This window comes from Myotis daubentonii, chromosome 2 (assembly GCF_963259705.1).
Source record: "Myotis daubentonii chromosome 2, mMyoDau2.1, whole genome shotgun sequence".
NCBI classification, from domain to species: Eukaryota; Metazoa; Chordata; class Mammalia; order Chiroptera; family Vespertilionidae; genus Myotis; species Myotis daubentonii.
Window position 1 is genome coordinate 138,435,945 of NC_081841.1, and position 12,692 is coordinate 138,448,636.

Here is a 12,692-nt window from a genome sequence, read left to right on the forward strand (position 1 = left end):
CAGGGGGAAGCTCCTGCGTTGAGTGTCTGCACTCTGGTGGTCAGTGTGCGTCATAGTGACCGGTCATTTCTGGTTGGCCCCCCGTTATTACCCTTTTATTATATAGGATTACATTTTGGATCATTGAAAGCCTTTTGTAGAGCTTTAAGCTTTTTATGTAAAGCTAAAAACTCTCTAGCGAGTAAAACACCTTCAAGGTTTTTATTACCACCTTAAAGCTTATTTCTTTTATATGTTAAATTAAAATTCCTTGACGAATCCACAGAATATTAAAGACGCTGCATTGCATTTTGTATGGGCTGAATTTGACTTCTGTGAAGACAATTCTGCAGGTAATTCTCTGTCCTATGTGAAATTTTTAGGTGAAATAGCATCTGGCTCTCTGAGAATTGGCGCTATTAGTACACCAATCTATAATGCCCACGAGAAAATGAAAGTGCCTGATGTTCTGTTCTACGACAACATTCAGGTAAAATCCCTGCTTTGCATTCATGGATAAATCACCACTTACATTGTAGTAGTTCATTCTGATTCAAATGAAACTGTTTAATTATTTTTATAATTTGGTAAATTCAATTCAGATGATGCAAAGTGAAGTGTTTAAACACCTTCCATTAATGCATTATGATGCTGGAAGAGCTGCTGCTATGAGTAGAGTATAATAAATTTTATATGCACACATATACTATACTTCAGGTTAATAAAATGAATATATTATTAAATTAAAAACAAAGTAGAACTAATATCCTCTCTTTTGCTTTCCTATTGGTTAAATAATTTTAGTTTAAAGAAGGATGGGTCCTATGCATTCTTTTTTTTTTTTTATCCTCAGCTGAAGATGTGCTTATTAATTTTTAGAGAGAGAGAGAGAGAGAGAAAAACATCGATGTGAGAGTGAAACATTGATCATTTGCCTTCTGTATGGTCCCCAATCAGGGTTCAAACCCACAACCTAGGTATGTGCCGTGACCAGAATAGAACCTGCTACTTTTTGGTGTACACAACACTCTAACCAACTGAGCCACCTGGCTGGAGCTGTCCAATGCATTCTTTCCTTCATATTCTTTTCCTTTTTTGGAAAAATTTTAGTATTTTTCCAGCCTTTACTTTTCCTTCTTTTTTTTTTTTTTTAAGGGATGACAGTAGACAATTTCCACTTGCAAAACCTATAATTATGGTCCTTCTGTTAAGACAGAAATAAGTTTGTACACAGAATGCTTTATTATAGATGTTTACTTTAATAAGATTTTTTCCAGAGAAAATCACTCATAATATAAATAGTTTTTCCTTTCCAGATTTTCTGTCAATTGGTTATTTATTTTATAATAAAACACATACCAAAATTTTTTCTGTAATATTTGGTCACTAATCTGCATGTAAATAATAGCCTTACATTTACAAAGTACGTTAGAAAAACTACCTACTGTTTTCACTATATTAAGGACTTAGAGATATTGAAGTAAAATTCCTTTTATCTGCCACTTTCCAACTCTATTTGTTGTTCAATTAGTGTTCTAATTTATATCCCTATGTTATATTAACAACATTGAAGTTATCTAGGCAAATACATCTGTCTCAATAAGAATACTAATGAAATATTCTGAAATCTGTTAAAATTTTAGTTATCATTTATAGCATAGCAGAAGGCATAACCCAATTTGCTTTTTATTCATTATGTAGCCAGTTAACTAATATAGATTTTACTTTCTTCCAGAGCATTAATGTTCTTATATAAGCAGTAGACAAATGAACAGAAAATAGTTACTTATAAGACACAAAGGAAAAAAAAAATTTTCCTGTCAATAAAGACAAAAACATAATTGTAAGAAAAATATACTATTTTGAAGTATTGATATCACACTCTGTCCTTGTAGTAGAAAAGAATAAAGAAAAAAGAATTAGGAAACTTTGATATAAGTGAAAATTTTAAAAACTCCACGGTAGCAAACATTTAAAAGACTTGCCAGCATACAAGAATGTAGGATTCAGTAGCAGGGAAGGCCATGTGTCTTTGAACATAGTGTCTGTTGCCATGGTGCTTATGACATAGACATTGCGGTCCACAGGGCTGCTGTGAACTTTACACAGTGGCCCTGAGGGACTTTCTGTAGCCTGGCTCCAAACATACCTTCTTTTCATAAAGCATTACGAATTAGCTCTTAATGAAAATGTTTAGCTGTACCAATTCTAGGGACAGTGTCTTGATTAAATTTGCTTTTGTTGCATTCATTACTGTTTCCTTTTATGCCACACTCCATCTTTGAAGCAGTAGTTTTCATTTCTTGAGTATTTAGGTGCTTCTTTCTCCTCTTGTTCTATGCCCTGTGGTCCTCTTACCACGCTATGTTGAAACTTATTTTTTAAATGTTTTTTTCAACATTTCCAGGAAACATTATAGTGCCTGGCATGGAGTGACTGCTGAATAAATATCTGTTGAGCTAATTAATGAAAGGATGAATAAGATTTTAAGTATTCATAATCAGGAATATTATTTCATTAAATCTGTGACTAAGGAATATTACACTTGCAGCATTAAGGAAGAGAAATTACAGGAGTGTTTAATAGCCTTTTAATAAGCGTAATGAACTTTAGATCTGAAAAAGTTAAACAATATCTCCCATATGTCAAGCCTTGCCATAAGGTATTAGAATACTAGGATGAAAATACACACATGTACGCATGCGCACACACATACACATAGTTGTGTGCACACACATGTACACAGTTCCAGAGCTGGGTCTGTCAAGGGGGGAGAAAGACATATAAGTACACATAGTTACTCCACAGTAAGATGGAGGTGCACGCAGGTTACCATGGTAGCATTGAGGAGAGGCTGGTCCTAGATTGGAATGATCATGGAAAATGAGTTAACCAGGCAAAGTTGAGAGAGTCTCTCAGGCAGAGAGACTAGCATTTGTAGAAACATGACTATGTGAGAGAGTAACCAATTTAGGGAGCTACATATAATTAATTGTCATTGGCATAGAGCTGAGGTTGCAAATGGAAGAGTGATACGAGATGAGGCTGATGAGTTAGGAAAGAGTCACATCTTCTGGACCTTGCTAATTAAGGAATTTGGATGCTATTCAGAAGAAGTGAGGAAGCCACTGAAAGTTTTTAAGCACATTTCCTCTTTTGCTAGCTTTGCATTCACTCTTTAAAGTTGTCTGTAAGTTGGGACCAGGGCAGAGAGAGACCAGGAAGCTGTTGTAATAGTTCAGGTGAAAGTCATGAAGGATCTAAACAAGGCAGTGCCAGTGGGGACAGAGTAGAAAGGATACATGGCAGGGCTGTTTAGGAGGTAGAGTCAGTGGAACTTTGTGTGAGATGAAAGACAAAGATTCTCCCCCCAGAAGCACATGGTCTGGTGGAAAAGTTAAAAAATAAATAAAGAGAAAGCTATTTTAAATTGTTCCCATGACTAGAAGAACACAGTGTAGGAGAAGGAGAGTGATAGCAGATGAGACTGAGACTAAATCAATCAGTTAAGGAGTGACCTTTGATTCTAAAGTATTAGGAGTCTTTTAAGGAATTTTGAAGAAAGAAGTGACATGATTTTGAACAACAAAGTGACATTCAGTACAGGCATACTTCGGAGATAAGTATATACCAATAAAGCAAGTCATAGTCCTTTTGCTGATGGAGAGTTTTACCTTCAATTTGTTAAAAGTGCAAAATCTGTGAAGTGTGATTAAGTGAAATGCAAAAAAAAAAAAAAAAAAAAAAAAAGAGAGAGCTATGTTTGTACTGTAGAGAGCGTGTTGGCTCAAGGAGAGACTTAGTTAGAGAAGCCAAAATGGCTTATAAAAATCTAGGCCAGAGATCATAAAAACCTGAAGGAAAACTGTGGGAATAAAAAGGAAAGGATAGATATACTTGACGTTTTGGTGGCCCAATAGCTTAGACTTGGTGTTTAATTGACTCTTGATAAGGGAGGAGCCAGGTGGTGGAAAATGATACTATTAATCAGGATAAAAGATACAGGATAAAGAATGACTTTGAGAAGAAAGTAATGAGCCAACTTTTGGATATATTGAGTTTGAGGAGACTGGGAAATAACTTAGTAGTTCAGTAGTTACTCAGAAGTACAGGGCTAGAGTTGAGGAAAAAAGTCTTGCTGTTGAAGATCAGTGTAGAGTTGGTAGTTGAAGCCATGGGATAGATGAGAAAGGAGTTAGGAGAGTAGGGTCTGAAGTAGCTCTTCAGTTACTGGAGTGGGGCTCCCTAACTCTGCACATGGCCCTTTCTTGGTCCTCAAGTGGATGCCATGTTAGAATAGACACAATCTCCTGTGCCCTATCCTGTCACCCCCCCCCCCCCTCATCCCAAGAAAGCATGTAAAAAGATGGAGAGAGAACAGATGAAGGAACATAGGGAAAATTTAAGGAATTACTACAAGAAGAGCCAATTCAGAAGACTATGGATAGGAATTTTAGAGAGATAGGAAGTAATCTGTAGAGACAGAACTTGGAGAGGAGACTTCTAAGGAATTGTCTGTGGTAGTAAGGGGGCCAAGAGGTTACGAGAAGAATGATGTAGGCAGTGACCTGAGCCTTAGCTAATATTTGATTTGAATAATCTAGTTAGATGTAATGAAGCGTGAAGTAGAAGGACATAAGAAAAAATAGACTATAGATATAGCTTGGGTTATTTTTCATTTACTTACATTGCCTTTTTACCTGGCTATACAGGTGCTCATTCCAATTTTTCTATCTATTTATGCAGATTAGCCCATTTATTTCTGGGAGAATTTAATGTTATCTGGAAGTTGATATTGAATTTTCATCTTAGTCAGAAGGAAGAGGTCTCCAGACCACATTATAACTAGAACCAGATTAAGAGTGTTCTAGGACTCCTTTGGAACTAAGGTAACCATATACCTTGGTTTGCATGTTGTCCCAGCATAAATATTGATAATGTCTCTTTTTATTCTTAAAAGTGATCCAGGAGGGACAATACATTGACATAACCCTACTCCAAGCCTTCTTAAAATTCTAGCTCCATGGTGTATCTGAAAGCATTTTAAAAAATAAAAACCTCCAAGGTAAACATTAAGGAATACTCATCTGTTCTTGAAGAAGGGAAAAAATTTTCTCAATTTTCTCTTGAAGAAAGAAACTCTGAAAGAAAATGTTGCTTAATTTGATAAGTAAAAGGAAAATGTTCTAAATATCAAAAAATACATAAACCACATTGGGGAAAAAAAAAAGCAAGTGACAATCTAGAAAAATATCTGCAGGATATATTAGATACAAAATGAGGAGCCAATTTAAGCAAAAGAGAGATTCTTAATCAGATTTTAATACTGAAACAATCAGATTCCTTTCTTATCAATTTCATGGCTTCAGTTACCAACTCTACTCTGCTTTTCTTACAACTAGGGAATTCAGTAATTTCAGTACTTATCAGACCTGTATTGTTTTAATACAGAAAACCAGGAGAAAGTATGGATATTAATTGTTCTGGGATAGTTCTCCCCTCCACCCCCACCTTCTGAGCCTTTGTAACCTACTAATAGTTGTCCTATTTTTTGAGATACAAAAGAGCAATGGGATTTCCTTTGTGGCTATTGTGAACCACTTTAATTTTGTTCTTTTATTATTTTGTGTCTTAATTTACATTAAAAATGTGGAAGGTAAATTATATATTTTTAATTCTAACGCTATTACATCCTTTGAAGGTAATTGTTAAGGATAAATAAGTGTAAAATCTTCCATGGAAATCGCCAATTATTTTATTTTATTTTTTAAATTTGTTTATTGATTAAGGCAACGGTTCTCAACCTGTGGGTCGCGACCCCTTTGGCGGTCGAACGACCCTTTAACAGGGGTCGCCTAAGACCATCCTGCATATCAGATATTTATGATTCATAACAGTAGCAACATTACAGTTATGAAGTAGCAATGAAAATAATTTTATGGTTGGGTCACAACATGAGGAACTGTATTTAAAGGGCCAGAAGGTTGAGAACCACTGGATTAAGGTATTACATATGTGTCCTTATCCTCCCATTATCCCCTCCATCCCCCCCACTCAAGCCCTCACCCCCCTGTTGTCTGTGTCCATTGGTTAGGCTTATATGCATGCATACAAGTCCTTTGGTTGATCTCTCTCCCTTACCCCCACCCTCCCCTACCTTCCTCTAAAGTTTGACGGTCTGATCGATGTTCCCCCAATTATTTTAGAAAGCTTTTGTATATTTATATAAGCAAGTGTTAATTTAAATACTATATTATAAACCAAGTCTACATTGTTTGATAGCTGAAAAATATATTTGAAATATTGGTGAGTGGCTTAGTTTTGCTCAGGTGTACTATTTCAGGTTTTTAGTATCAGTGACCTAATTGGTTATATAACTGACTTATAACCACAGCATTAATTTTTGTGGTTTTTTTTTAATCAAATTGTTTAGGTATTATCTATTATGATAGATGTTTTCCTTTCCATTGAAGACATCACTATAATTAACTCTTATTTTACCTTGATTGTGCAAAACACAATTAACCTTGTGTTTTCTTTTTCTCTAGCATATGATAGTGATGGAAGATATGCTCAAAGACTTTCTTCTTGGAGAACATCTGTTATTGGTTGGTAACCAGGTAAGTTATGGTTATGGCTGGAACTCAAGGTACTAATGAATAAGTGACAGTAACAGTATAAAAGCAGTAAGCTTTTTGTTTTTGTTGGAATAAGTTTTTAGAAATGATTCTTTTTTTTCTTACCTAAATGACTAGTTTAATTAAATGATGATGGTCTTCTACCTTCTAAATTTTAGAGTCACCTCAGGGTTTAAATCACCCCCCATTTAATCACCCACCAAGTCCTGTCTATTGTACCTCATAAATATCTACTAGCCCATCTCACCATCACCTAGCACCTGGATTATAGCTATAGTTTTCTAATATAGTTCCACCCAGAACTTAGCCCTACTTTGATCTACTCTCTCCTCTGCAGCCAGATTGATACTTGTAAAACTAAAATCTGATTCAGTCTCTCTTTTTTGTTTAAATTGGCTCTGCACTGCCCTTAGGAATAGTCTTCAGTATGGCTTTCAGTGTCCTGCAGGATCTAGGCCAGTGATGGCGAACCTTTTGAGCTCGGCATGTCAGCATTTTGAAAAATCCTAACTTAACTCTGGTGCCGTGTCACATATAGAAATTTTTTGATATTTGCAACCATAGTAAAACAAAGATTTATATTTTTGGTATTTATTTTATATATTTAAATGCCATTTAACAAAGAAAAATCAACCCAAAAAATGAGTTTGCGTGTCACCTCTAACACGCGTGTCATAGGTTCGCCATCACTGACTAGGCTCTGCCACCTTTCTACTCATAAGGCTTGACTCCCTCCTTTCAGGCACTCTATTAGCCAGAGCCTGCAGTTTCTTATCTGGGCTCTAGTCTTTGATGCATGCTCTTCTCTGCATGGAGCACTCCCAACCCTCTTCCCAGACCGCCTCCCCCTAACTCCAAGGAGGTTTTAGCTAGTCCCTGACTGAGTTAGGTTTCCCCTGCTTCTCTGTGTCTTTCTATCTCCCTGTCATCACACTAGTCATATGTACTGTATTTGTGTGTACAATGATGTCTTTCCAACTTGTCTATATGCTCCTCAAGGGCAGCGACCACACTTCCCTTGCTCATCTCTATATTCTCAGTTTCTAGCAAAGTACCTGCTATATAGTAGATATTCAATATGTGTTTCTGGAGGGAATGGATGAATATTTTATATTTAGGAGGGTTCTGATAATTTTCCTTAATTGAATTGTCAGACTCACAGTAAACAGCACCTTTGGTTTTTTTAAATTGATTTTAACTTAAGGATAACAAGTTTTCAGGAGTTTGGTGTTTATTTTTCCTTTTTTTAACCTATAAAAACAAAACATTGTCCTTATGTAGTTCCTCAGACATACCATTTTAAAGTGCTGACTTTTCTTTTTACAAGAAGTGGGCCAATTGAGTGGTTTACTGGTTGAGTGCACAGGCTTGGCAGTTAACTGGTTAGAGGTCCAATAGCAATACTTTCACAGAGAGCTGTAACTCTGGGCACATTGCTCATTTTACTGAGGCTCAGTTTCCTTAAATCTAGCCTGTAGCACTTTATTGGGTTAATGTAGACATCACATGAGGTAAATCTGTGTATCACTGTACTATTAAAAAGGACTTTAATATTCTCTTGTTTCATTTTTTTCTAAATGATTAAAAGGAAAGTGATAAATATTCATGGTATTTTTTTACTATTTGAAAAGTTCTACCTACACTTATATGTTATGCCCAGAATTCAAGATCCCCAAGAAACCACGCCAGGGAGCCAGTCCGATGCAAAAGCAGAGGATCTCTTATACAAGCTCGCTTGGTCCCCCCCTTGCCTCCATTACTGGGTGCAAGAGAGAGCCCCGAATCCCAAGAGAACAAAGAATTTATAGGGCTTGGGGTCGGGGGTTGGGGCAGGGTGCAGCTAGGGTCTGGTTACACAAAGACGGGGGGGGGGGGGGTGGCCAGCATACTTTTGGCCTTGGGCTAGTTTCCCCCGCTTTCCCATTGGCCGAGATAAGGGCAGGCTGAGTAACTTATACACCCTGCGGCTTCCATCAGTCCTGCTCTGTCCTTTCATTATATACTGAAAAATCATTTTTCCTGATGAGTTTATATAATCACAATAGGAGGAAGATGATCAGTTAATAGTCCAGTATTTAGTCCTTGATATTTCTGAAGCCCAAGGAGTCAGGAGATTCTAAGAGAAATTGACTATATGTTTTATTTTGTAAATTTGCAACATTTTAATGAAGAAAAACAAATTTGATAGAATCTAGGAGGTGTCCACTTAATAGTTAAGTGGCCCATTCAACTGGACATGGTAACATACTGAGAGGATCAGAGACTGGCAGCATTATCACTAGGAAAGAATAATGCAATTCTAATTATGTTTAAATTTCTAGTAATAATTAAGTGCTAATTAGTATTTAGCTACTTAAATGAGGTCTAACTTTGTGCATGCTTACATATACCAGGTCAAGGAGTGAAAATTGGACCAAAGTGGTGGGTTAAAACTACTTAATAGAACTTTTTGAGTACTTTTGCCAATTTCAGTTCCTCTCAAACTTGTTTTCAAAAGCTAATGTTAGTGTTAAGATCTCAGAAAGATTATAGACTCTTTCCCCCCAGCTTTATTAAAGTATAATTGACAAAATTACAATATTTTTAAAGTGTGCAATGTGGTGATTTGGTATATGTATACATTATTAATAATTACTACTTCCATTTGGTATGTATGTGGGAGGATGAAGTTACCTGTAATATTCGTTGGCAAATTCATAGCAAGTACCCCACACAGAGATGTACTTTGCTAAGGACTGGTATGGAGTTACCAGTATGTGTTCTCTTTTCCTGCTTTTCTCCTTCCAGATTTCTTTTTCGGGAACATGTACTTTTGCAGTCACAGTAACTCAGGTCCTTCATCAGCAGCTTTGAAAAAAATTTTCTTTCTTTATCAGTGGTATTTCAGTATCTCTCTATTTTATGCACCTTCTCACCTTCACTCTTATTTCCATCTTGTGAAACAAAACAAAAAGAAAAAGGCAAGTGAAGGTGCAGTTGATAGGTAAGTTGAGGGCTGCTGCCTCTCAGCTCTCATGGGGTAGTGTCACTGGTGTTTTCACTGAAATGCAAAGTGACAGCCATCTGGGAAAATGCCTATTTTAATCACATGATTTATTTTGAATATAAGTAACCCATTTGTAGCAGTTGATCTGGTTCCTTTCTTTCTCTTCGTCTTTCTAAAACATTATATGATAATTACTCAAAAAAAACCCCAACTCAATTAGAAGTGAAGCTTTGAAATTAAATATTAACAGAGAAGCCAGCAGTGGGTTAGTATAATTATACAATGAAGTGTTAATGAGTGTTCTCTTAATACAAACTGTCTATAGATAGATACAGTCTACTCAGCCTTCTGTCTGCAAAGTAGAAACTGGCTAAAGTCCATGAACGAAACTTTTCAACAGTTGAAGCTGTAAATTTAGAGATGTTTTGAAAGATTGCTCTTTACCAGAGAAAATTACAATGAGGAGATTGAATAGACGTAAGAAAGTGTGTTAATTTTGAGAAATCTCAAGGTTTATCATCTTTATTAAGCCTAATCCCACCTTTTCTTCCCTTATAATTCTCTCAAGATTAGACAAGATTTTATAACTATTCTATTGGGAAGCTAACAATTCCATAAACATCCCTTATGGCAAAACAAAGTGACCCTCATCTTTTGGTGAAATAAAATTGATTTTGACTTTATTGGACAATCAGCAATTAGTTCTCATCCACATTGTTTGTAGATTTTTTTAAAGTGGTGACAGGTATGTAGGTGACCAATTTATAAAGTTTGTTTGATGAATCTTCATCCTCATATAATTTCTGGACCAACTATCCAAATATGATATGGGACATGCCTATTCCTTTGGCCCAGACAGCCCTGTTGAGCCTGGTGTCAATGCCTGGTGTCAATGTATACATATGGAGTTCCCCTATCCTTCATGGCAAATCTCCAGGTCTCTGTGAGTGCCCTACAGGCATGCTTCTTGAAGCCCACTCCATGATGGGCTTGTGAATGTTGATTGTGTATTCTGTGGTCACTACCTCCTTGATGGCAGAACAGCCCCTTCTTCTTGCCACCCTTCTTTGTGGGAGCAATTAGTCTGGACCCAAGTTGGAATAAAAGCAAAATTGATTATTTTCTCCTTCTAATTTTCTTTGTGGGATTTTAGGGCACAGTACATGTACTTCTCAGTAAGTGAGGTAGAATTGCTGCCGGTTAGCCAAAGCGATATGGTGCCTGGAAATTGCACGTTTGATGGTCCCTTAGCATATAATGCCGCATATTGTAGAACCACTTTTGTATGCTGTTATATGCAGTATCTTCTACTTTCTATGATTATAACATGGCTTGTACCTTTCATGCATTTACAAGTTTCATACTGGCTTTTTAAAAAAATCATAGCATGACTATTTATTTCAGCTTTACTGAGAGGGTAAAAGGAGAAATGCCTGTGTATTTTCTGTCAGTGGTACTTCTGTCCCAACTCTATTCAAGATTAATCTTCCTTCCCTCCTTCCACATCTTTTCTTTTGATTTGTAGAGCTATATTCTATTTTATATACAAAACTAGAGGCTTGGTGCACGGATTCATGTACATTGAAAGGAAATTAATTAGAAGGTGGCTGGTGGAGCGGGACTGGGAGAGATGGACCAGACACACCCTGGAGACAACCTCCCTCGGTCCCTCCCCAGACAGCTGCACCTGGGGAGTGAGCAGGGTCCTTCTGGCAGGTGGGGTCCCTTAGCCTGGCCTTTGGGGATCTGCCAAAACCAGCAGTCTGACATTCCCAGAGGGGCCCCCCCTGGAGTGCGAGAGGGCACTCTGCAAAGTTGTAACTCAGCAGCTCCTACATTGAGCATCTGGCCTCTGGTGGTCAGTGCACATCATACCTACCAGCCAGTTGGCTAGTTGGCCAGTCACGTAGCCTTTTATATATAGATACTTATTGTGAATATTTTGGGTTATACAATCAGCCTATAGTTGGTGAGTCACTTAGCCTTTTATATATATTGATACTTAGTGTGAATATTTTGGGCTATACAATCAGCCTATAGCAGCATTTTTTTGCTGTTGTTTAAAAACTTCGTAAGAATAACTTTTTTTTATAAATTAAAACTTTATTGTTCAGATTATTACAGTTGTTCCTCTTTTTTCCCCCCCATAGCTCCCCTCCACCCAGTTCCCACCACACCCTCCGCTCTCACCACCCACCCCCTCCCCACCACTGTCCTCATCCATAGGTTCAGGATTTTTGTTCAGTCTCTTCCCGCATCCCCCAAACCCCTTTCCCCCCAAGAATAGTCAGTCCACTCCCTTTCTATGACCCTGATTCTATTATAATCACCAGTTTATTCTATTCATCAGATTATTTATTCACTTGATTTTTAGATTCACTTGTTGATAGATGTGTGTTTGTTGTTCATAATTTGTATCTTTACTTTTTTCTTCTTCCTCTTCTTAAAGGATACCTTTCAGCATTTCATATAATACTGGTTTGGTGGTGATGAACTCCTTTAGCTTTTCCTTATCTGTGAAGCTCTTTATCTGACCTTCAATTCTGAATGTTAGCTTTGCTGGCTAAAGTAGTCTTGGTTGTAGGTTCTTGGTATTTATCACTTTGAATATTTCTTGCCACTCCCTTCTGGCCTGCAAAGTTTCTGTTGAGAAATCAGCTGACAGTCATATGGGTACTCCCTTGTAGGTAACTAACTGTCTTTCTCTTGCTGCTTTTAAGATTCTCTCTTTGTCTTTTGCTCTTGGCATTTTAATTATGATGTGTCTTGGTGTGCTCATCTTTGGATTCCTTTTGTTTGGGGTTCTCTGTGCTTCCTGGACTTGTAAGTCTATTTCTTTTACCAGGTAGGGGAAGTTTTCTGTCATTATTTCTTCAAATAGGTTTTCAATATCTTGCTCTCTCTCTTCTTCTGGCACTCCTATAATTCAGATGTTGGTATGCTTGAAGCTGTCCCAGAGGTTCCTTACACTATCTTTGTATTTTTGGATTCTTTTTTCATTTTGCTTCTCTGGTTGGGTGTTTTTTGCTTCTTCGTATTTCAAATCTTTGACTTGATTCTTGCGATCCTCTAGTCTGCTGTTGGGAGTC

General features: G+C 37.0%; 1 protein-coding gene and 1 pseudogene across 1 annotated transcript in view; one reads left to right on the plus strand and one right to left on the minus strand.

Moving 5' to 3' along the window:
* VWA8 (von Willebrand factor A domain containing 8) overlaps nt 1-12,692 on the plus strand; it is a 411,100-nt gene that overhangs the window by 158,707 nt on the left and 239,701 nt on the right. Inside the window, exons 19-20 of the mRNA XM_059684720.1 lie at nt 363-469; nt 6,528-6,599. Coding sequence (XP_059540703.1) covers nt 363-469; nt 6,528-6,599 — 179 coding nt within the window. The remainder of the gene's footprint in view (nt 1-362; nt 470-6,527; nt 6,600-12,692) is intronic.
* On the minus strand, nt 10,302-10,692 carry LOC132226346 (large ribosomal subunit protein eL31-like; annotated as a pseudogene).